Below are 23586 nucleotides of genomic sequence, written 5' to 3'. Positions count from 1 at the left end.
CTGAATGCGGAAAGAAAGTTGGAGTGAAGTGGGTTTATAAAACAAAATTTAATGAAAATGGAGAAGTAGACATGTACAAGGCGAGGCTTGTAGTGAAGGGATATTCTCAGCAGTATGGAGTAGATTATACAGAAGTATTTGCACCCGTGACACGTATGGAAACAATTCGTTTGGTGGTGGCTCTTGCAGCTCAAAGAGGATGGGCTATCTATCAGCTAGACGTAAAGTCTACGTTTCTCTACGGTGAGTTAAAAGAAGAGGTTTTTGTGGAACAGAAGGTAAAGTTTTGATTATCAGTCTGTATGTTGATGATCTCATCTTTACTGGAAATGATGAATCGATGGTCTCAGAATTTAAAGATTCCATGAAGCATGAGTTCGACATGACTGATCTTGGCAAAATGAGGTATTTTCTTGGTCTCGAAGTGTTGCAGAAATCAAATGGTGTGTTTATTAATCAGAAAATTTATGCGTCAGAGGTGCTGCAAAGGTTTGGAATGGATAGAAGCAATTCAAGTTCACAATCCTATTGTTCCAAGTTGTAAGCTGGTGAAAAATGCAGGTGGAGTTAAGGTAGACAAGACTCACTTTAAACAGATGGTGGGTAGTCTCATGTATCTAACTACTACTCGACCAGATGTGATGTTCGTAGTTGGTCTTATAAGTAGGTATATGGAGAATCCTACTGAGCTTCATTTACAAGTGGCAAAAAGGGTGCTGAGATATTTGAAGGGAACACTTGACTTTGGAATCTTCTATAAGAAGGGAGGAAACAATGAACTTATTGCTTACACAGATAGTGATTATGCTGGAGATTTGGAAGATAGAAAAAACACTTCAGGTTATGTATTTTTATTGAGTTCAGGAGCAATATCTTGGCTGTCAAAAAAGCAACCAGTAGTAAGTCTATCTACCACTGAGGCTGAATTTATCACTGCAGCTTCGTGTGCTTGCCAAACAGTATGGCTGAAAAGAGTGCTGGAAAAATTGGGTCTGAATCAAGGCAAGACAACTATTATTAATTGTGATAGTAGTTCTGCAATCAAGCTTTCGAAAAATCCAGTAATGCATGGTTGTAGTAAGCATATAGATGTGCGTTTTCATTTCCTTCGAGAGCTCACAAAGGCTGGTACTGTGGAATAAGTTTATTGCAGAACACAAGATCAATTAGCTGATATAATGACAAAGTCACTCAAGTTAGATGTTTTTTTGAAGCTGCGAGCATCATTAGGAGTTTGTTCTGAAAATGACATAAACTGATGCTTATGGCATTCAGTTTAAGGGAGGAAATGTTGAGTTGGTTTGTTACTGCCTAGTCCAATAAATCCCTATTCTTAAGGGTGTCATTATTTGTTTGTTTTAGTCTTACCATGTTTCTAGGAGTTGTTAGACATGGATTGCTTAATTCTTGTTCAGTTTGTTATGTAAGGCTATTTAAATAGCCAATGTTGTTCTCAGTTTGAAGAAGATAATTTCTTTTCTCCTCAATATTTGTCTCTTCTCTTTCTTAGTTCTTAACAATATGTATATATGCATTAATGTTTGTATTTGTGCTTTTTAAGCCAAAGTTTAGGATTTGTGCTTTGAGGCTTAAAAGTGAATAGGAAAATGAGTAATACATAATTACACATACAATCAGTAAGAATGCCAGGACCCCCATGTAATGGCACTAGGTCATCAAGTGAATACAATAAAAACATACTAAGCTACTGGATAGCCAAAAACTTTCATAAGCTTTCTCCAATGTACAATGTTCTATGAGCTTTTGTAGACTTGTACAAATTAACTCTACTTCCATTAGAACCAAGTCCTGAAACTCAAAGTGCAAAAAGTTGATAAACTGCCTAGCAATAAGCAACTAACATTAGCCTATACTCTAGTTGTATCATTCACATGGACACTATTAGTGATGATCTAATTGAAACTATTTATACTTATCCTTCATGAAAATCCTACAACAAAGGGGTACCCTTCATTGAAAGTAACGAGGAATATCCTCCCTCTGGCCCCGTACTTCAACTAGTGGATCAATGATGTTCCTCCATCCTTCAAAATCAACAGCTGAGCCAGCGTTAGGCAATTGAAACCCATTAACAAAGAAAGAAGGTGTCACTATCACCCCTCTTGAACATCCATACTGCAAAACAAAAGCTTATATTTAAAATGACTAAAATGATAAAAATATGAAACTGAAAAGTTAATGAAAAGCAAATGATATGTACTTCAGATTACAATGAAACTGGTTCTCATTAGCTGGCATGGTCAGACACTCAGATTGTTTATCATGTGGTCTGTGGGTAGGGTGAGACCAATTAGTGATCTACTGAAAGTAAAGTTCAAGATCTTACTTTGAAGGAAAACCTTGCAGCGAGCTCTGTTTGCTTGTCCTCAAACCCAGATTCGATTACAGATAACGAGTTGTTTCCAAGAACTTTTGCCACTAGCTTCGCAATAAGATGATCAGTAGATTGTTTAGACTTCTTATAGACTTCTTTATTATAAAACTTCTCCTGTTAAAAGATCCATATTCACCAAGTTCAGTATTCATGAACTCAAGAAATTCATACAGACTGTTTAGACTTCCAAAGGTTTCTTAATTGTAAAATCTCTCCTTTTTAATGCCTGCATTCTATATGCATAGAACCAGTGTGAACCTTTGAATTTCAATGATCAGAAACCATATTTCATTTTTATGGAAAATGATAATGATGCCTAATTGTTTATGTGGTAAACTTGGATGGTTCTACTTCACTCTGTATTTTCCAAATTGTTCACACAGGGTTGACAGTGGTGGAATACCAGACTTATATAAGATAAAAAAACAATCCAATTAATGCATGTCCAACAATTTTGGATCAATTGAAAAAAGAAAATACTGGGTTGAAAAAAGAAAGTTCACTCTAGTGCTGTCAAAGAAAACCAAAGCCTCTACCTTCATTGGGCCCTCCTCTATAGTTAAATCCATGTTTAATCTTCAGTTACCATCAAGATACATCTGGAGGCAAATTATAACAGCCACATCATTCGCACTTTTTTTATGACACTAGGGATTCAATGCTCTAAATTTTGTAGAAAATTTTTTAAGTTTTGTTTCAGTTTTGACAGAAAGGAAATACATATAGAACTCGGTGTGTAACAGTATATAGAAATCTAATCGTAATAGGAAATGCTACTATAGATTTAAATAAAGAAAATGAAAAAAAAAAGAATAGATGGTATATATAAGTATGAGAGGAAAAATAGGAATAGAAAGAGATAATATAGGAAAAATAAATTAAATATTCCTGAGATAAGCAAACACCAGGTTTTACTTTTATACTTGTCAAAGTTTCACTGAGGCTTAGTTTGGAACTTGGAAGGAGTACAAATACACAAATACATACAAAATAATTCCTAAGTCCAAACCAAAAAATTAAAAGCATGAATTTATAAGCCCAATGCCCAGCAAAAATGCGGGTTACGCCAGTCTGCGTTAGGGTTGGGCCCACCCAGGTTGCACCCCTAGAATTTAGGGGTCCGGATGAGGTAGGGATGATGTTGTAAGCACGTTCAATAAGCACTTGAAAATTTTTTTGACATGTATCCCTTAAAATACCCTCACCCTACCCTTGAAAAAAAATCAATACCCACTTTTGACAGTTGTCAAATATTTATCAAATGCTCGTTTAACGCGCTTACTTTGATGTGCCTACTAAATTCAGTCATTCTGGGCTTTAGAGAATAGAGATATTTAGAGGGATATCACCTCTGAGAATTTAAGAGGAATTTGCAGAATTCAGAGGTGTGTAATGATGTTTTACCAACGGCCATCAGGCCTCTGAAAGGGGATTTTCAGAATCTAGTTTACATCATCTTAACCATCAAGTTGAATTTATTAGACTACTTAAAAAAGGAATACATGAATCAAAGTATATGGAAAAGAAAATTTAAATAGCTTTTACAATCTTATGCAAAAACATGTCAGATATGGAGTCAGTATGATAGTGAACTACAACAGCGAAAATGAAAAAGCTTCATAAAATTGGTTATTTAAGATGGCTGCTACACATAATTAACTTTATTTAAAAAAAAAATCACCAACCTGATTCTGGAACAACGTCTCCAACGCTTCGTATGTGACTGATGCATTCACTCTATTTACAATATGTAGTGCACGGCTAGCAGAGAAAGAACTGTCATGGTAACTGCAATTTCCACATGGAAATTCGTCACATTTATTTCAATGAAGAGAAAAATATATCATTTAAAAAATAGGCCATGTTGCATGGTAGGAACTAGGAACGGACATCAGATCAGAAAGGAAACATTGAAAAGTCTATTCTATAACACAAAGAGTAAACAACATTAGAAAATCTCATAATCCTAAACACAACTCAACTCAACTCAACTCAAAATAACTCAATTATTCTGTTCAAAATACCCGAATTCATGCAATAAATTTGAATGGGTGTAAAATAAAAATAAACGTTATGATTATTTTGCTTTTCCATAGTCCACACGACACACATGCTGTGAAGAAAACCCATTGACCATCTTCAGCAACAAGTAAAGAGCAAACAGCTTTAACCTCGTATAAAATCTAAAAAATCAGAGTAAATACTCGTATAGAGAAGAGAACAAGATGGAAGAAGTAAAAAAGTAAAGTAGCAATACTCAAATTTGTTGAAAGCGCAAGAAAATCTGATGAGATATTCACATAGACATAGATAATCAAGCAAATGCCGTAAGATATAATCTGGTTTCGAACGGTTGAATTTACGAAAGAGGCAAAGCAAAGATAAAAATTAAAAAGAGAGAATACTGACGGCAATTGGAAGATGTGAATAATGAGCGAAAGGCGATGACCGTAGTGGTCGAAAGCCTGCTTCAGGGGGGGCCAAGACTCCCTGCTGACCGGGCAGACCGGGTCGAGGAAAGCTTCAATGAGGATTGCATCGTCGTGAACTCCTCGACCCTTGTAGACGAATCCATCAAACTTGGCGGGAATCGGGAGCTGGCAATCCACCACCTTCCATACTGACATGATGCAGACGAAGACTGAAATTGAAATTAACATTGACACTATCTGCTTCCGTTTCTCAACTTCCATGTTTCTCCCAGTGCTTCCCCGTTGCTTTAACAAGAAGCATCTCTCGTTTATATAGAACGAAACAATAGAAATTCTAGGATACTCCACTCCCACGGAGAGACCAATGTGCCCCAACTGTATTGTCCTCTTCCAGCATTTAATGACGTAAATACCCCTGAATGACGCCAAATCGTACCTGCTCGAGTTTTGGAGCTTTGGTTGCAAACTAGGTATAGCATCCTTAGGGCCAGAGGTAAAAGGGCTGAACGAGAAGCATGAGGAGGAAAGAGCGGTGGGGCCCAAGGGAATTGAAACAGTTGGATCCATTGAAGATCCTACGGATGGTAAAGCCGAAAAGGCACCTTTCATTTCAAAACCTCGTTTGGCAATATATTTACAAGAATACCACTTCTAAGCGGTCGGTGGACTGGTCACTTGGTCAGTGTGAAGCTGGAAGCTGAAAAGTGAAAAACACCGAGTGATTTGTTTTCCGGTTTGACCGTTGGGGTATGTGTGTGTACCATAATAGTGTGATAGTGTCACATGTGTGTGTTTTGATCCTTTTGGAATGTTCATTGTTGAACATAAACGTGGGGGTTCTACTTGCAAGTACTAAGTTGTTGTTTTCCCTTATCTGAAATTGGTTCCTTAAAATGATTTTAAAAAATCTGTTGTACAGAAAATTTTCCTCATCTTCACATAAATTAAAAGAAAGAACGATTTCCCTGATCCCCATTGACCAACTTTTCCCTCTTAAAATCTCAAAAAATTATTGAAAAAATATCTTATTTTTGTCTGAACCGTTCGATCAACGATGAGCTTATCATGTCAAGATTCTTGATTCGGTGCGAGATGCTACACGCCAAGCCTTACTACTACTAGTTACTACCCTAGTGGATTAGTCGGTTAATGTCTTAATTAATGCTTTAATGGAGTGGGTCAGGGAGCGCATCTCACAAGGACCTCACAGCCCCATCCCACCTGTATTGAAAACATCTCCCATAAATAACAATACAAAGTGCGGGTAATGTTTCTACTTTTTAATACACGGTGGGATAGGGCTATGAGGTTCTTCTGAGATGCCTTTAGTGAGGAGCAGATCTAGATTCACGGCAAGGATGCATGCAGGTCCCACCAGTTCATACAATGCAGAGACCCTACTTTAACCTCAATGTTCAAACTTCAAAGTATTGACATGTGGCGTATCCAGTATATAGTATCATATCTTTTGGATATGAAAATAATTGTTTATAAGGCTGTGTTTGGTTGCAATGTGAATAAATTTGCACTGATGGAAAATTATGGCCGTGCAAATGATTTGAATGTAAATTTTAACTTATTTTTGTTTCAAATTTTAACTAATTTTGTTTGATTGCAGTACAAATGAAGTAAATTAAGCCATGAAACAGAATAAAGTAAAACCCAAAATAAAATTAAATGAGAATTTGCATTTTTTTCATTTGTACTCCCATGCTTTTGTACTAGTGCAAATAAAATTGCTCTAAAGAGGTGTATGATACTTTAAACCTTACCTCTGCTCTGATGAGACATTTTTGAGCTCATAAGCTGTTTGAAAACTTATGATATAGTCTTCTGTATAACATATTATTATTATTATTATTATTATTATTATTATTATTATTATTGTTGTTGTTGTTATTGTTGTTGTTGTTGTTGTTGTTGTTGTTGTTGTTGCTATTGTTATTATCATTTATTAATTAATTAACCACTGCGGTTATCAGGTAAGTATTATTTATACACTAAGATTTCCTTAGGCTCAGTTTGGAAAGAGTATAAATACAAATATATACCGGACAAATACATACAAAATAATACAAAAATAAGGTTTTACACTCTACATATTTGTATTTGTACTCCTTCCAAACTGAGCCTTAGTAGATGGCTATAGACCACACATAACAATGTTAGATTGGGCTTTGCTAGGCCTAGGCGCATCCCATCTAATAAATAGAACTACTTGGGAGTATTAAGAAAATTACTTGGGAGCATAGTCATGTTATTGTTTGCAATTCACAAAAGCCAGATAGATAAACTATCACAACCAAAAGTGAATTTTGATGGCCCATTACTGTCTCATCTAGATGATACCCAAATCCAGTAAAACTGCTAAAAGAAGGCCTAAGCAACTTGATTATCATTTATCAGACTTTTTCTTGTTATTTTTCAAAGGTTCGACTATGATATGGAAAAGATATAATATCTGAAAAACAATTGAGTAATAAACTGAAATCATGAACATATTAACAAATCAGGTGTTATTCATCAAAATCATGGATAAATATTGATTGATCAAAACTCTTTCCATATTATATCTTTTTCGTATCATAAATTTTCCCCTTTTTTCAAGAGACAAGTATATTAAACGCTGAGGCTGGGCCCAGCATTAATACAACTTACCTCCTAAAATCCAAAACCGAAAGTACCAAGAAAACGCTACTCCTATTGGACATTCGTCACTTGGAAGATACCTAGGTCCTGCCAATATTGCCCCAACATACTTGAAGTTGAAAGAAATTAAAGTGAGATAAAAATAAAATAGACCCTACTCTCAATGAAAACATAAAATAAAGTAAAGTCGATAGGGGTTCTCATCTCTTTTATCCTTATTGTTTGTTTCTTGTGGGGTCTCGGCCTGGGCCTGGCATATCTAACCTATTAAATTCAAGTGCACGGTTGAAAAGTTTCAACTTGGAGAAGCTTCTATCGAACTTCCCCAGATTAGGATTTTCAATGACCATTACCCTTATTCCCCACTTCATGACACCCAAGTGTGGGTCCCATGGGCCATGTCGACGTATATTAGAAGGAACATGTTTTGAACTTTCGCCGTAATAGGGCACTCGTACGTAAAAAGCAGACGGAACGGTGCTTGGTAGATACTCTACATATATAGAGTCAGTTATTGCAGTTTGCAGCATTGATCTCTATCAGGCGCAGGCCACGAATTAAAGGGTCCTACCGTCCGAGCTGAAAGCTTTTAAAATTATCTCAGACCTCATTTATTGAAGTCTGAGTTTTGCTGGTAGATGGCTGATTCAGTGACCGTTTAGTTTGGGAGGATTTTCAGGAAAGAGGCTTCTTGCGATAGCTTTGCAAGGTGGGTCCTATATGAAAAGTCTAAAAAGCAGAAAATATGCTTCAATTAAGCTTATAAATCAAATGAAAGCTAGTTTTAGTAGCTTCTTCAACATAGCTCAGCTAAAGCCAAAGCCCTTCGACAATGTTCAATCCCATCGTCCCATCACATAACGCTCCCCAGCTTATACCTACTTTGACCTGTGTTTGGATACTAAAACGGTAAAACCAATGTTATAAGACTCGAACCAGACTAAAAACCAGAATGCTTTATAAGTTCCAATTTTACTGATTAACCGGGCAATTAACCCATGAAAATTATCATTTAATCAGGACCCGTTAAGGCTTTAGGTTCCCAATTTTTACAGTCCCATTGTCAAATCTAGATTGAATCTTATTTTTTTGGTACTCGTATGCTCTTGAGGCTACACAATTCAGCCAATTTGATCTTGATTCTTGAGTCTCAAAATTCCACCAATTCAGCCATCATCAATTGCTAACCAACTATAATACCTTTCAAAGAAATGGAGTTGCATTTGCCACCTAATTAATTTGGCCGGCATTCAATAAATCCCTCAAGTCACATAAGGACAACCGTATGATCTTATAGTCAAGATCAAAGTATTAGTATTGGGTATCGTATCAGATAAATCGAATACAGATAAAGACACGAATACGTTTTGGAAATGTATGGATACAAACGAAAGATATAGAAATGCTTGGATACACTAAGAAAATGCATGCAAATCACATAAATACGTTAATAATTTTAAGCCAAAAGTGAATTGTCTACAAAAAAAATATAAGCACATGAGAAATGCATACTTCAATAGGTTATATGAAGAGAAATATTACAACAAACAATACCGGGACTCTCGAACATCCAAACATCATACAATAATTATCACTCTTTCAATTTTTATAATTATAATTTTCACTTTTATTAATTTTTGGGAATATTTATTGATTTAGTATTTTTATTTAAATAACAACTCTTTTTTAAATAATAAATATGTTTTAATTTTTAATATATAACGCTTTTATTTTACATATAATTATAAAATAAAACAAATCATTTTAGGTAGATAAAATAAATTATTTATAATTTTCAGTTTTTATTGATTTTTTTTGGGGAATTAAATCTTAAATTATTCATTTCAGTTTTTATAATTATAATTTTCTGTTTTCCATTAATTTTGTTGGACGAATTTATTTGTTTAGTATTTTATATAATAACTCTATTTTTTTCAAATAATAACTATGTTTTCATTTTTAACATATAATTATGTGCAAAATAAAAATATATAAATAATCTAATGGTAGAGGAATTATATTATTTTTATAATTTTTAGTTTTTATTAAAATTTTTGAAAAAATTAAATCTTAAATTATTTATTTCATTTTTCATAATACTAATTTTAATTTTTATTAAAGATGAAAAACAATCCAAAAGTAGTCAATATATAGTTTTGTCAAACTAGGCATGGATACGCCTCTGTATCGGTGTGTATCGAACAATATCCACCAATACAACACAATATGGCCCAATACGGAAGCGTATTGTGCTGATACACATATATATAGTCGTTGTGTATCCCATATCCATGACTATAGATATGGATACGATACACCCCGTATTGAGAGTATCATATCAATACCTTAATCCATGAGTTACAACTAATTAGTAAAATAACATAACTTTTATTTAATTTGGGAGCCATACATAATCCAAATAAATAATAATATACAATAATGCTCAAATAAAAATTAAATGTACTATTTTATAAATCTTAATAAAATGAACAATCTATCAAATCCACTAATCCATATTTATATAAAAATTGTTTTAATTTTAGAAAAAATATGAAAATAAAATATTGATAATAGAATAATTTTTTAGTAATTAAAATTTATGAATTTACATATGATTTGTATTTTGGACTTTGACATTCTCTTGAATCTTTTAAATATATATATATATATATATATATATATATATATATATATATATTGCAATTGTAAGTTAATAAATTAACTTAAATATATAATAGGCTTCCACTATGATAATGGAAAGACATGACACTAGAAAAACTTGTAACCAATCAAACGATGCCACAAAAATGGTAACCAATGAGGTGGGGGTTGATGGTCAATGTTCTTTCAGCATCATGTCTTCCGACAACATAATTTTTTTCATGTAATATATGTAATATATGCATGTGGTAATTTGTAAAAATCTATGTAATATATGCATTGGACTCTTAAGGGGCATTCTATAATGTGAATTGTTTTCTTGTTTTAGGTTCCAAAAACAAATCAAAACCATTTTGTTTGAAAACAAGTTGTTTCTTAAAACAAAAACGCAAGAAACATGTTCTTGGTTTTGTATGTGCTTTTTGTTTTCAAAACTGAAACTAAAAGCATGTTCTTGAAAATATATTCTTGAATCTAGTTTCAAAAACATGTTTTCATCTAATTATTCAACATCATGTTCCATAAATCATATAATTTCAATACTAAAAAATTTGATTTTGTTTTAAAAACTAATATTTTGTTGGTTTAAAACATGTACTTTTTTTTTAAACAAAACCAACTTGTTTTTTTCCTTTGAAAACAAAAACAGAGTTTAATTAAGAACAAAGTTTTATTATTTTGCTGATGTGGCAATTCCAAAACAAATGAAAACAAAAACATTAATGTTGTAAAACACCCCCTTAATTAATTGATGCATTGTCAATAACATTCCATGTTATTTATGTATCATACTATATTTGATTATAATATATTTCTTCATATGTATCATTAAAAGTATGTATTTTTTATATATTTAAATCTTATTCATGGTCATTTCAATGTTGAATATAATGTTAATAATGCAATTTCCTTAATATATGTAAACATATTCATATCTTTCCACCTTATTTACTATATCCAAAGTGTATCATGATGCATCCATATTTTGAAGCTCGATTCAATATGTTATTTGTATGCTATTGCTGATTCCAAAACCAGGGAGAATGGCCTTTTTTAAACACTGTTTTTATGACTTTCTCAACACATGTTTTGTCAATGTAAACATGACATGGCAGTTAAATAGTGAAAGTACATGTACACATGAATCATGCAATCTATACTCACTTAGCATCGTTTAAAGAATAACCATTACCAACTGAGGAGTGGCTCAATTGGTGTGTTAGCCGGATCGCTCCATTCCCGCAAATACCAAAACAAAGGGAAATAAAGAATGCAACATCTTTTGATTGGTTGTTTGTACTCCAATCCAACCGTCAAGGTTAAGAATTAAGATATCGGTCTTACAGCCGGAACGGGATCTGCTCCTCATACAGGGGCGCCTCACAGGTACATCTTATAACTATGGGAGATGTTCCCAATGCATTGTAGGATGTGGTGTGAGGCGCCCTGTGTGAGGAGCAGATCCGGTCTTCCTACAGCTACAATCGGAGCAATCACCCAATATGGGTGTAAGGGACAAGATCTGATCTTAGGCCCAGCATGATTTTGCCTTTTTGACTGGTTTCAGTTTTTATTTCAACAAATCCCAGCCGTCTATAAAAGATGGGCGATGTGCAAGACTCCCGATCTCCTACCTACAAGAATTCTACCTATGTCTACCCATAAAACTGAAGTAACCGTTTCTGGTCACATACCAATTTTTTGTGATGTATCAATTTTTTTGGCTAAGTACCTCGTCATTTGACCTAGTGGTGAAGTGCCTAGTGACGAACTGCTTGGTGGCGAGCTCCCTGGTGGCGAGTTGCCTGGTGACGAGCTCCCTAGTGGAAAACTACTTGGTGATGACCTACCTGGTGGAGAACTGCCTGATGACGAGTTCCCTGGTGGAGAGCTACTTGGTGGCGAACTCCCTGGTGGAGAACTGCTTGGTGGAGAGCTCCCTGGTGGAGAACTGCCTGGTGACGAGCTCCTTGGTGGAGAGCTACCTGGTGGCGAGCTCCCTGGTGGAGAACTACCTGATGACGAGCTCCCTGGTGGAGAGCTATTTGGTGGCGAGCTCCTCGGTGGAGAACTGCTTGGTGGCGAACTCCCTGGTGGCAAGCTCCCTGGTGGAGAACTGCCTGGTGGCGAACTCCCTGGTAGAGAGCTACCTGGTGGCAAGCTCCCTACTAGGCAGCTTGTGACTCAGAGAATGGTGGAGCTCCCTGGTGCAACGCAACCCGACTGCCCTCTGCATGAGGTGATTGTCTTTCCTTTGTAGGCAGTGGGAGCTGAGGGACCTGCGAGAACTCCATCTTTTCCTCATCGTTGTAGGCGGCAGGAGCTGAGGGACCTACGAGAACTTCACCTTTTCCTCCTCTTTGTAGGCGGCGGGAGCTGAGGTACCTACGAGAACTGAATCAGAGGCCCCGGGGGTATTTTCCCGACGGGGACTCTTCGACGTTTAAGTTAGCACTCTGATTGTAGAGAGCTTTGAAGATGATATTGGAGAAACAAGAGAACTAGAGAGTAGGGATTACCTCCATTTTTTCCATCATCCTCTTCCCCTTTGGGGGTGAGGTCTTTATATACTGGAGTCCTCACGGGTTAGGTGGGTGAAAAGCCCTCAAACGGTAAGACTCATCACATCCCGTCAGAACCGGGGTACGGTGGTGAACTCCTCGAGGTTGTCAGGCTGGCGCTTGTGTCAGACGGCTAGGTTGTCAGGTCGGTGCTTGTGTTAGTCGGCGGGTCGGTGTCTAGGTCAGGTTTTCAGGTAGGAGATCTTCATGCGATACGCCAAACTACTCTTCTGTACCGAGCTACCCTACAAGTGGCGAGTTGCTCGGGGGAGCTATGCCGAGCTGCCTGGCTCCTTGGCGAGTTCTTTGGTGAGCTACCGAGCTCCTTGGTGAGCTCATTGGTGAGCAACCGAGCTCGTGGGGTATGGGCGTCTTATGGGCAGCTAGGTTGGCCAGGTCGGATCATGTGCCAGGCTGATCCAGGTCGGCCAGGCCGCGCGTAGGCCGTGTGCAGGTCGCGCCAAGCCGAGCCAAGCTGGCCAGACCAGTGCCCGGGTGGGACACCAACTTGCTGAGTTGTTGCCTGGGTGTTTGCCTAGTTGTCACAAGGTGCCACGTGTCGCAATTTCACTGGAGGGCCAAATCTGCCCTCATCAATAACATATAAGAGAATGAGGTGTTTCCATGTGTGGTTGTGATGTTATGTCTTATGTGGTAGAGTTGTCATGGGTAAGAAATCCGGACTCGACGTTCAACACGACTAACAATGATCCAAACCCAACAAACCTGTTGGAGTGTTGGAACTTAAAACCAAGTGCAACTCGACAACATTTGCCAAATTCAATAGCAGATTTTCCATTTCATACCCAAGCCTGAGAACCAATGGCATGTGCAACTAATGTGAATGAAATTTAAGAGCAGGCCCTTTTAAGGAACTTTTTCGGGAATCTATACTATTATAAAAATGGATACTTACATTGGTTTTGCTGCAGTCATAAAAGCAAAACCAGTATTTTCAAAACCAGATTAGACCAGACGGTCGGACCAAAAAACTAGAAACTACTCACCTGACCGTTATGTTTCACCCCAAAACTGCTTTTTTGACTAAAAACTATTGATTTGGTTAGTGAACCATTGACCCAGGGGGTCGAACTGTTGAGCCATAGACACGGACAACGGTTTTTTGCCTTTTTTGTCAAAGTAGGCCACCATTGACCCAGGGGGTCGGACTGTTGAACTATAGACACGGACAACAGTTTTTAGCCTTTTTTGTCAAAGTGGGTTGTCTGTTCAGTCCAAACGATCGGGCCATTCGACTCGGGGGCTAGACCCTAGAACGGTTCTTTGTTCCAACCAATTTTTAAAAACCGTGCATAAAAGTTAAATTTGAGTTCATAATATCAATTTTTATCTTTACCCTTAATCTTTTAGGTCTCGTTCGCATTTTAGTAAGTTACTTACACGGGCAAATGCACTTACCCAGTTAATTGTTTCCCAGGAAAGATTTACCTAGGTAAGTGCATTTACCTATGTTCTTTTATTTCCTATTTAACTAAGGCAGTGACCATTTTATCCATAAAAATCCATTATTACAAGGGGCATTTTTGCCCTTTTCAAGTGTTGGAAACTTTCCCCCAAGGTGGGAAAGTTATTTACCCACCTAGGAAATAGGTATCACTTACCCGAGTAAGTGATACCTAGGAAAATAAAGTTTCCTTGGTCCCCATATAAATCTAAAAAAAGAACATAGGATTTTTGGTCAATAGGAATCAAAATCCCATTGACCAACTTTTCCCCTCTCAAAATCCAAAAAAAGGAACGCCCCCTTATATGCACGTGCCATTATACTAGTATTTATAATACTAGAAAGGCATGATTATTAGAATAATTTTGACGAATAAACCCCCCATGAATTTTGACTAATACCGCGTTACCACCTTTATAGTTTTATGATGCCAGTTGATTAGTTATAAGTTTTTCCCGTATCATGCCCTTCTATTGTTTTGGTTGAAAAAGGGAAAATAATGGAAAAATCAACTTTAATAACAATCACTAATTAATTAGTAATATTTTATTATTTTATATTTTAATATTATTAATTATAAATATTTTAACGAAATAAATTTATAATTAATTAATACTTATAATTATACAATTAATTATTAATTATTAATTTTATTTTATTAATATTTACTATAAATTAATTAATAATTTATTTCTTATTAATAAATTTTAAGTATTTAACATTTTTACTATTTAATTATTTTTATTGAATCATTAATTAGATTAATAATAAAACTCTTATTTATTTATTCATTACTTAATTAATTAATTAATTACTAATTAGTTAATAATACTTTTCAATTATTTAATATTTTATTATTAATTATATATTGATTATTTAAAATCCATAGTTAGTTAATTATTTTAATTATAAAGTATTTTTACATTTTATTAGTTTAATATTTAAAATAAGTAACTATTAAAGTATTTATTTATTAAAATTTTATTTATTTTAAGTTATTTATTAATTAATTTAATTATATAATTTAGTTAATATTAAATGATTAATAATTTATTTGTTGGTAAGGAAAGTTTTTTTTTTGTTAAATATCCCTGCATTTCCACTACTACATCCCAAAAATTGGGAATCTATAAACCCAGATCATGACATCCCACAATCCACATGAGAATAGAATATTCACAAATCAAAACAATCACCCAACAAGTTTTTTTAGAATGAAAGAGATGGCAATTATACTCCACATTCTGAGAAGCGAATATTAGGCACCCATGCCCTTGATGACAAGAAACCCGCCTGCGAAACACGGAAAACAACCCAGAATCAAACCAAATGACAAAAATAAACCTTAGAAGATGGTCATAATAACAATTGTAGCTTGACTTGCTTTCTTGCTTTGAGAGAAAAGAAGCTAGAAACTGGCTGATCTACACTCCCACCACCCAAAAATATAGATTTTCGGTAACATAACACTTAAATCAAATCTAAAATATGAGTACCACAAAACCACTCTTTTCTATCCAAAAAAAAAACTTCAGAAACCAAAAAACCCTAAGTCTAAATCTTCATAGTCAGGGAAGTTGACATCATGATATCTGGTGTAGTCGTCATAATCATCATCAAAACTTCCGCTTCCAGACGCATAATCATCAGCAAAAGATGGATCATTATGAATTTCTGCATTGAATTCATAGTCATCAGTGGAGTCATTAGGATGTCTCAAATGTCTGATTCTTTCTGCACACCTCTTTCCCAAATATCCGCTTAGATCGACATTGAAGCACTGACGCAGGTCAAGAGATTCAAGATGGGGACAACCATCAAGAATGGCCTGCAGACCAACATTGGTCATCATATTTCCAAAAAGATGGAGGTGGCGCAATTCAGGCATGCTTTTTGCTATAGCAAGCGCTTCCTCATCAAGCCCTTCCTCATCAGAATCTATATGGGAGCACCTATACCCCTGGTGATTCAGTCTAAAGGATTTTAGATGAGGGCACATGCGTCCTATGAATTCAATTGCTTCCTCTGAAAATGAGCAGTAGGACAGTTGAAGCTCCTCCAATAGGGGCAATTTCTTGGCTGCCTCCATCAATTCCTCATCGCTAACATGATAGCAAGACACTAATCGAAGGCATATCAAAGGACTTGATCTGAAAGAGTAAAAAAGGTAACAAAATCACAATAATATATTCCTTGCAAAGACCAGAAGAGTGCAAGTATTGTGAGGTAAAAGGTGAACAACCAGCAAATTGGTGTACTACATAGTCATTACATGAGAGAGAGAGAGACTTCTGAGTACCAATTTTGTTGGCCACTTATATCCATATTTTCCCTTGGGCTATGCTTATTTAATAGAAAAATAAGAGAAAATAGGAAGTTGAGATTTCACAAATTTTGTAAGATTCCTTAAGAACTTTCTCAAAACTCTCTCTCTTATTTTCTATCAAACAAACACAGCCGTACAGTTTCATCTTCATGCTTTGAGGTTGAAGGATTCCCTCTCTCTCTCTCTAATCAATAACAGAGATTACATTAATTGATTAAATGCTAAAAAAATTCAACGGGAGCTAAAGTAACTTAACTCCCTACAAATGCCACTAAAGCCAAAAAACAGAAAGAATTACAGTTGAGCCCAAAAAACAAAGCTCCGATTCACCCCTTGTCAAGCTAACCCATCTGCAAAAGAGTTTGCACTTCTCTTTATCCAAGTGCATCGAACTTCCATATCTTTTGTCAGCCAGTTGTATTTCCTCTTTTCATTGCTGTAGCTCCATAGTCTTGAGTCTTCTCCTTTTAACCAATTCACTACAGTTTCAGAGTCTCCTTCTAAGATCAGCTTGTTTATGTTCAAGTCCTTAGCCCTTTGAATCCTTTCCAGAGCCGCTAAAATCTCAGCCCTCAATGAGTCCCCTATTCCAATTGGGCCAGAAAACATAGCCATCACAAACAATCTGATATTGATGGAAGCAATTACTTGTTCGTTGTTAGAGGTAAAGGTGGGTTGTTAAATAAAGATAGGGGGTAAATGAAACGCTAAAGTTGGGTGTTTTGGAATTGAACCAACCAGTTAAATGGGAGACCCATACGGTACAGTAATAAAAAAACTTTAAAAGAAGAAGGCATAGCTCCTTAATGGTTTGACACCCACTCCATTTTAAAAAAAAACTGTTGCTAAGCCCTAATTATGATCATCCGAAGAACTATCAGCATATTGACACCCAAAACTCACTACAATATAATGAATGAAGTTATACCAGTACTTGAAGGAAGAGAGAGGGGAATATTGGTATTTAGGTCCCCCCCCCCCAACAATATTCTGTTGGGAACTTCCTTGAGCAATGGGTAGGTTATAAACCACGCAACAGAGGTATCTTGTATAGGAAGGTGGTAGTGCATACTATAATGTGGTGTATCCAGGAGAAGTGGAATAAAAGGGTCTTTTGAAGGAAAAAAAAAAAAAAAAACTCTTCCTTAGAAGACTAGGGATAATTCTTCTGTTACTTAACTCTTAGATGCACTTCCATGGGAGACCTCCTAGACCCCCTATGGAGTTTATACTTCAGTTTGATGGCAGCTGTAGAAGCTCATTAAATTACAGGGGTCAAGCTGGTATTGGGGGTAAATTATTAAATCTAAGAATGTTATCTGCTGAATAAAAAGTTTCAAGGAGTATTCCTGCCCTCTCAGCCTAGGGGCCTCCATAACAGAAGAGTGGAATGCTATGCATTTGGGATACAAAAAGCTGTTGAGTCAATAAATTGGTAGTCGAAGGAGATTCAAAAGTAATCATCAGTTGGCTGAAGCAGTCTGAAAAAGCCCTGTGGTGCTTTCAGCCCAGGGGTATTCCTGCCCTCTCAGCCCAGGGGACTCCATAACAGCAGAGTGGAATGCTATGGCATTTGGGATACAAAAATCTGTTGAAATAGGAGTCAATAAATTGGTAGTAGAAGGAGATTCAAAAATAATCATCAGTTGGCTGAAACAGTCTGAAAAAGCCCCATGGTACTTTCAGAATGAGAAAAAAAAGGCCAGAAGATTGCGAAGTAATAGGCAGGTGGAATTTCAGTGGGTCCCAAGGTTGGCTAATAATATTGTAGATCAACTAGCAAAGCAAGGGGCTAACAGGGCACGGTGCTTTTGGGCTTAGTTATAAAGCTTAAGTCGAGTCACCATGGACCAAAGACTGACTGCAAGCTACTCCCTTCGCCGAACCAGCATCGACTCGGGAGTGGAGGCAACTGATGAGGGGCGATTTGGCCCTCCAGTGACATGAGGACACATGGCACCTCAAAACAGTCAGACAACATCTCAGCAACATGCAAGTAAGCCACGGATGCGCCTCAGACACCTCGGACCCGCCTGACGACCCTCGGCAGACCGAACTGCGAATGGGCTTGACAAGACATCAGGTCGGCATGAGAGGCAATCCGCTTCCGCCAACCTGACCTGAGTTCAGCTAGCAACCTGCCTAACGCGCCGGGCAACCTCCTCCTTAAGTGGGCTATTGCCTCCAACTTCCCTGAGATCACAACACCACGTCGGAAGAGCCGATTATCACCCCGCCCACTTCGGGCGCAATTGGATAAGCATTACCTGCTTACACGGAGTCCACCTCCGGGCATGAAACCACCTCCGAACCAAACGGACCGGAGATCTCAGACGCGCTTCGTGAGCCTCACGGCAGCTTGCCTATATAAAGGTGTCCCCTTCCTCTGAAAAGGCACACGCGATTTAGCACTCAAGCACTCTAATTCTCTTGCATTCTTGCAATCACATTCCCAATTTGTTGACTTAAGCATCAGAGTGCCCACCCCGTGTAAAGCAACCCAAAAACTCTAATCTCTCTCTTGCAACTCGGCCAGGCGACCTACTCAGTCCGACGTCTGAGCTGTCCGCCAGCAGGGAGCACCAAATCGCGCATCATCAATCCCTCATCAGTATTGATCAAAAAAATGAAAAGTTTAAAGGAGGGCCCTTGGAAGATTCAACTGCATTTTTAATGAGATCTTGGAAATCATGTCTAATATGATTTGCCATGTTAAATGGATTCCTAGATAATCGAATTGTGTGGTTGATGATTTGGCCAAGTCAGAGGTGGGGAGGGATTTTTTGCACAGTGACTTCTCAATGCCTTTGTAAATTCTAGGAGAGTTGTTTTTGGCTGTTGGTCCATTTTGGTATTGTTGTATCTCCTCTTGTACATCCTTCCCCTTCCTTTTTTTCAATAAGTATCCTTTTCTTAAAATAAAAAAAAAAAGTTACATAGTGCTTTATGTTCCAGTCATTGACATCTTCAGTGAAACGAGAATACAATATGTAGATAACTAGTACAACAAGTAGTTATTGTACAATAAGTATGTTTTTTTCATGAGAGAAAGGTAACTGAATTCACCCAGATCTTATTTGAGAGTACAATAATTAGATAACTAGTAGTTCACTCGGTTCTTATTTTTCCTTTTTAAATGCAACATTTTTTTATCATTAAGAGAAGCTTTTATTAAAGTCAAAATTGAAGTTTACAATAGGGTGGGAGATTTCTCCACCCCAAACTACAATTTTACAGCTTTGCCCAAAAAATATCGATACCTAATAGCCCCTTGTTTAACTAGAGTATCTGCCACCCCATTTGTTGTTCTCCTCAGCCATTTAAAAGCAACATTCAACTCCCTTGTAATACTTTCAGTTTCTCGAATTGTGTGCCTATAGATCCATGGGATTTGGGTACTGCATCTTGTCCAAGAAATAACCACCTGAGAGCCATCTTCCACCTCCAAGTTGTGGAATCTAAATTGCTTAGCAAATGTTAGTCCATGTAGTAATCCAAACCAATGTTTTAAAACGCGGAAGCGTGATGCGAGACATTCCACTACCTAAAAGTGTGAGGCGTAGTTCAAAATGTAAGAGGTGTAAGCCTCTTGAACACAAGGAGGCATAAGCCTCCTTAAGAGCAAAGGAATGAGGACGAAGAAGAGGAAGAAGAGGAAGAAGGATCTCATTTTTCTTTATTTTTAATAAAAATCTTTTATATTAAGAAGAATGAAGATGCATAGCACTAGTTAAAAGGGGGGAGGAGGTCTTGTCGAAGCGGAGAGCAAGCAAATCGAGCTCGGAGCGGACTTGGAGACCTTGGTAGGAAGTGGCACCTTTGGCTCAATGATAGGACAGAACAATCATGGACTTGGAGACCCCCTACAACCACGATGTAGGACCAGCTCAGTTCTAGTCCTTGGAGAATGTTGAAATGGTCTTCTTTGATCAGAATTTTATGACCATTGATGGCTGTAATGGCTTCTTGAAGGAATAAGAGAGAAAATAAGGAGAGAAATAAGAGAGAAAATACCTGGAAATCACTCACAGGGTGCCTAGAATCACTCTAGGGCATGGGAATCACTCACCATAGTTAGCATAACCTGAAGAAAACTCATAAACTTCATTGCTCTTTGTGTAAAACGTCCGTACATATTTATAGACTATAAACTCATAATAAACCTAGGAGTCAAACTGTTAGACTCATAATAGTCTTAGGAATCAAACTATTAGACTCAATAATCCTAGGACTCAAACTAAGCTGTCATATCCTATTCCAATTCAAAGAAAAATCACTCTAATTCTACTTATGCAATGACTGATTTTTTTTTTATCAGTGAATTGTCAGGTTTATTAAATCAAAGTCAAAGATAGTACAATTTAGGGAGAGGCACGAGATGCTACCTCCCCTTTAAGGAGGGGAGATGGAAGAAACCATCAACCCTTTAGTTAAAGAACATAACAAAGGAAAAAGAAAATTACAGAGAAGCCATATACAATGAAACCCAAGTAGCCCCTTGTTTAGCAAGATAATCAGCTAAGGCATTAGCCGATCTACCCAATCACTGAACTCTAATTGTCATGCCCCTCAATAGCCATTAAACCAGAGTAAGAACTTGTTATGACCTTAATACTCTTTCCCAAAAAGCAGTTCCTTTTTACTTCCACAATAATTTGCATGAGGGGTTTAGCCATCATCCATGGATGTCTGATCCAAAAACACAGACTGGTGCAAAATGGCATAACCAATTACCATCATTCAATGAATAAATTTAAGTGCAAAGGGCATTATATGAAATTATAATGCAAATAATTCTAGTATAAAGCTAAAATTTACACTGCAGAAACAACAAACCTGACGGATGTTTCCAAATGCTTTTAGCCTTGCATCATTAGAAAGCAATGGTAAACATTTAAAATATACAAATAAACATAAGTGCAAGGGGAATTATATGAAATTACAGAATGCAATAAGCCAATAATTATATCGTAAAGCTACAATTTACGCTGCATAAATACTGCTGCAGAAACAACAAACCCGGCTGCTGCTTCCAAACACTTTTAGCGTTGCACCATTGGTACGCAATTTTAAATATTTTAAACTATCTTAAACTGCAAACAATAAGCTTAAATGCTTATGTTGTATGCAACAAGAAGAGGCTCCTATAGCGTTGTTTACAAATTGCAAGCTTTAATTGAACATCGTTGAACGTTTTAAATTATAAATAACCTTCCAATAAATATAAATCTAATGGCATTTATTTCCAAACCGCTTACTCTTTGACCGTTATACCATTGCTTTTCATGTCTTCGGGTTCTTCTTTCACACTCCTCGAATCTGCGTTCTTTATTACCGTAACATAAGGACAAAATTCAGAAAGAAATACAATAGAAGTCTAATATGTTGTTTTGTCCACAAATGTGATCCACAATCACAACTTTAGTCAACACGAAACTTTGCAGTTTGCATTTAGCAGAATCCGTTTAAAAACTTTTCACGTTATTTCAGAGTTTTTTTTTTTTTTATCGATACATGACGAAAATAAAATAACGCAATTTTTTTTATAATTAATAACAACGCAATTTTTAAGCAGGATTTCGAACACCGGAGGGGTATTTAAAAAACAAGCAAAAAGGAAAGAAAACCATCAGACGACACGAGGATGGGGTTATCTTACTTCTCGATGATGCGCTCTAAAACTTTGTCAGTTGCAAAATGTTCCGCTGAGAATTCGACCAATTGCCCATCGCTTCTATCTATAGCATGCAATGCCATTCTCTCTAGATCATACTCGGTCTCGAAGTAATCCCACATTTCCCGCATATCTATGCGTCTCCAAAGCTGAGGTGCTTTGGAGAACTTCCTCCAAGAAGAACATACAGCTTGAGCTCGAGCAAGGACTTCAATGGCACCAAGTTTCATAAATATTAGAGACAAAACATCCGCAGGCAATTCAAGCCAGTTCCTCACTTCCTCCGGTGAATCTGGGTTTGCAGTCTCCATGGTTGCAACAACGGACTGAACCTTCTGGGAGATGACCACTCGTCTTCGAAACGCTTAAGCAAAGGGTTTCTAGGCTTCTGAGACTAACGGGAGATTCTAGGGTATGTCATCGTCGTCTTCATTTATCAAGGAAGACGTTTTGGGGCCGGAATAAACCAGACACGATACCCCAACCGCCTTTAAAAGTTAAAACCATAACTGCTTAAGCCGATTGAGAAATAAAATGTACGAAAAGGCAAAAGTACCCCTATGAACTGCTTATATACCGTCACACCGTGGTTAATGTATGGTCCGTTTGCCATAAAACAAACTAAAAAAATTGGAGTCCGGCTGCAATAAAAAAAGGGGAGGGGGGCTATTTGTGGATTATACTGTCACCTATCCCCAATCTTAATCGACCAACGTTAACGTGTCATCGTTAGCATGGGCTAGCCGGTTCAACCGGCCACAAAAAAATCAAAATTCAACTCAAAAACACTTCCCTCATTCTCTCTCCCATTTTGTAGAGTTTTTGTTGCTTTTCCTCCACCAAACCCTGCTACCACAGCGGAAGGTGACTCGAACCAGCGGCCATCGGCGGCGAGAGCCCCGACGATACAATTTTGGCCTCTTCTTCTTCTTCTTCCAAAGCCCAAAGTTCCAAAACCCTGTTCAGTGTATGCATTTTATCATTCTTGGGATTCAAGGGCTCATTCCGTGAAGGGCAAGGTCTGTGCTGCCAGCATTCAGATAGTCGGATCAGTGATCACATCACAACATGGTGTGCGAATTCATCATTCTATTTGACATTCAGTTCTTCTCCAATAATGGAAGATCTCATATTCTAACTTGTCCTTACCAAGTTACCAATCGGTGGTTGCATCCAGAATTTCTCAAATGCTTAAAATTCAATAATCAATATACACTTGTAAACCAAACAACAACAACTTTTCTCAAATGGTGATTGAATGCAAAAAACTCATCTCATTCCTCCCACCCATAATGCCACCCAGCCCTCATCTGATCACCGGATTTTGTCCCTCTACCCCTTTGCTTTGGTTTCTCTTCTCTTATTTGGAACCGTGAGGCTAGTATCAGAGAACTTCTATTGGAGAAACAATGCAAACGCCCGT

The 23586-nt window shown here is 37.0% G+C and overlaps 2 protein-coding genes across 2 annotated transcripts; both read right to left on the bottom strand.

Moving 5' to 3' along the window:
* Window positions 1-1698: 1698 nt before the first annotated feature.
* LOC148849891 (uncharacterized) lies at window positions 1699-5127 on the bottom strand. Its single transcript, XM_088947632.1, has 4 exons — window positions 4805-5127; window positions 4081-4183; window positions 2348-2509; window positions 1699-2136 (listed from the first exon to the last, which is right to left on the bottom strand). Exons 1-4 carry the CDS (start codon window positions 5086-5088, stop codon window positions 1972-1974), a joined length of 714 nt encoding a protein of 237 aa, XP_088803758.1. The 5' UTR covers window positions 5089-5127; the 3' UTR covers window positions 1699-1971.
* A 10356-nt stretch (window positions 5128-15483) lies between these two features.
* LOC148849890 (F-box protein SKIP19-like) lies at window positions 15484-22670 on the bottom strand. Its single transcript, XM_088942388.1, has 2 exons — window positions 22149-22670; window positions 15484-16313 (listed from the first exon to the last, which is right to left on the bottom strand). The coding sequence occupies exons 1-2, from the start codon at window positions 22472-22474 to the stop codon at window positions 15695-15697; spliced, it is 945 nt and encodes a 314-aa protein (XP_088798514.1). The 5' UTR covers window positions 22475-22670; the 3' UTR covers window positions 15484-15694.
* Between the last annotated feature and the right edge of the window lie 916 nt (window positions 22671-23586).

Source organism: Nelumbo lutea, chromosome 5 (genome assembly GCF_056320005.1).
Source record: "Nelumbo lutea isolate HS-2025 chromosome 5, American lotus-T2T, whole genome shotgun sequence".
Classification (NCBI taxonomy): Eukaryota; Viridiplantae; Streptophyta; class Magnoliopsida; order Proteales; family Nelumbonaceae; genus Nelumbo; species Nelumbo lutea.
This window is presented reverse-complemented; position numbering and strand designations above follow the sequence as displayed.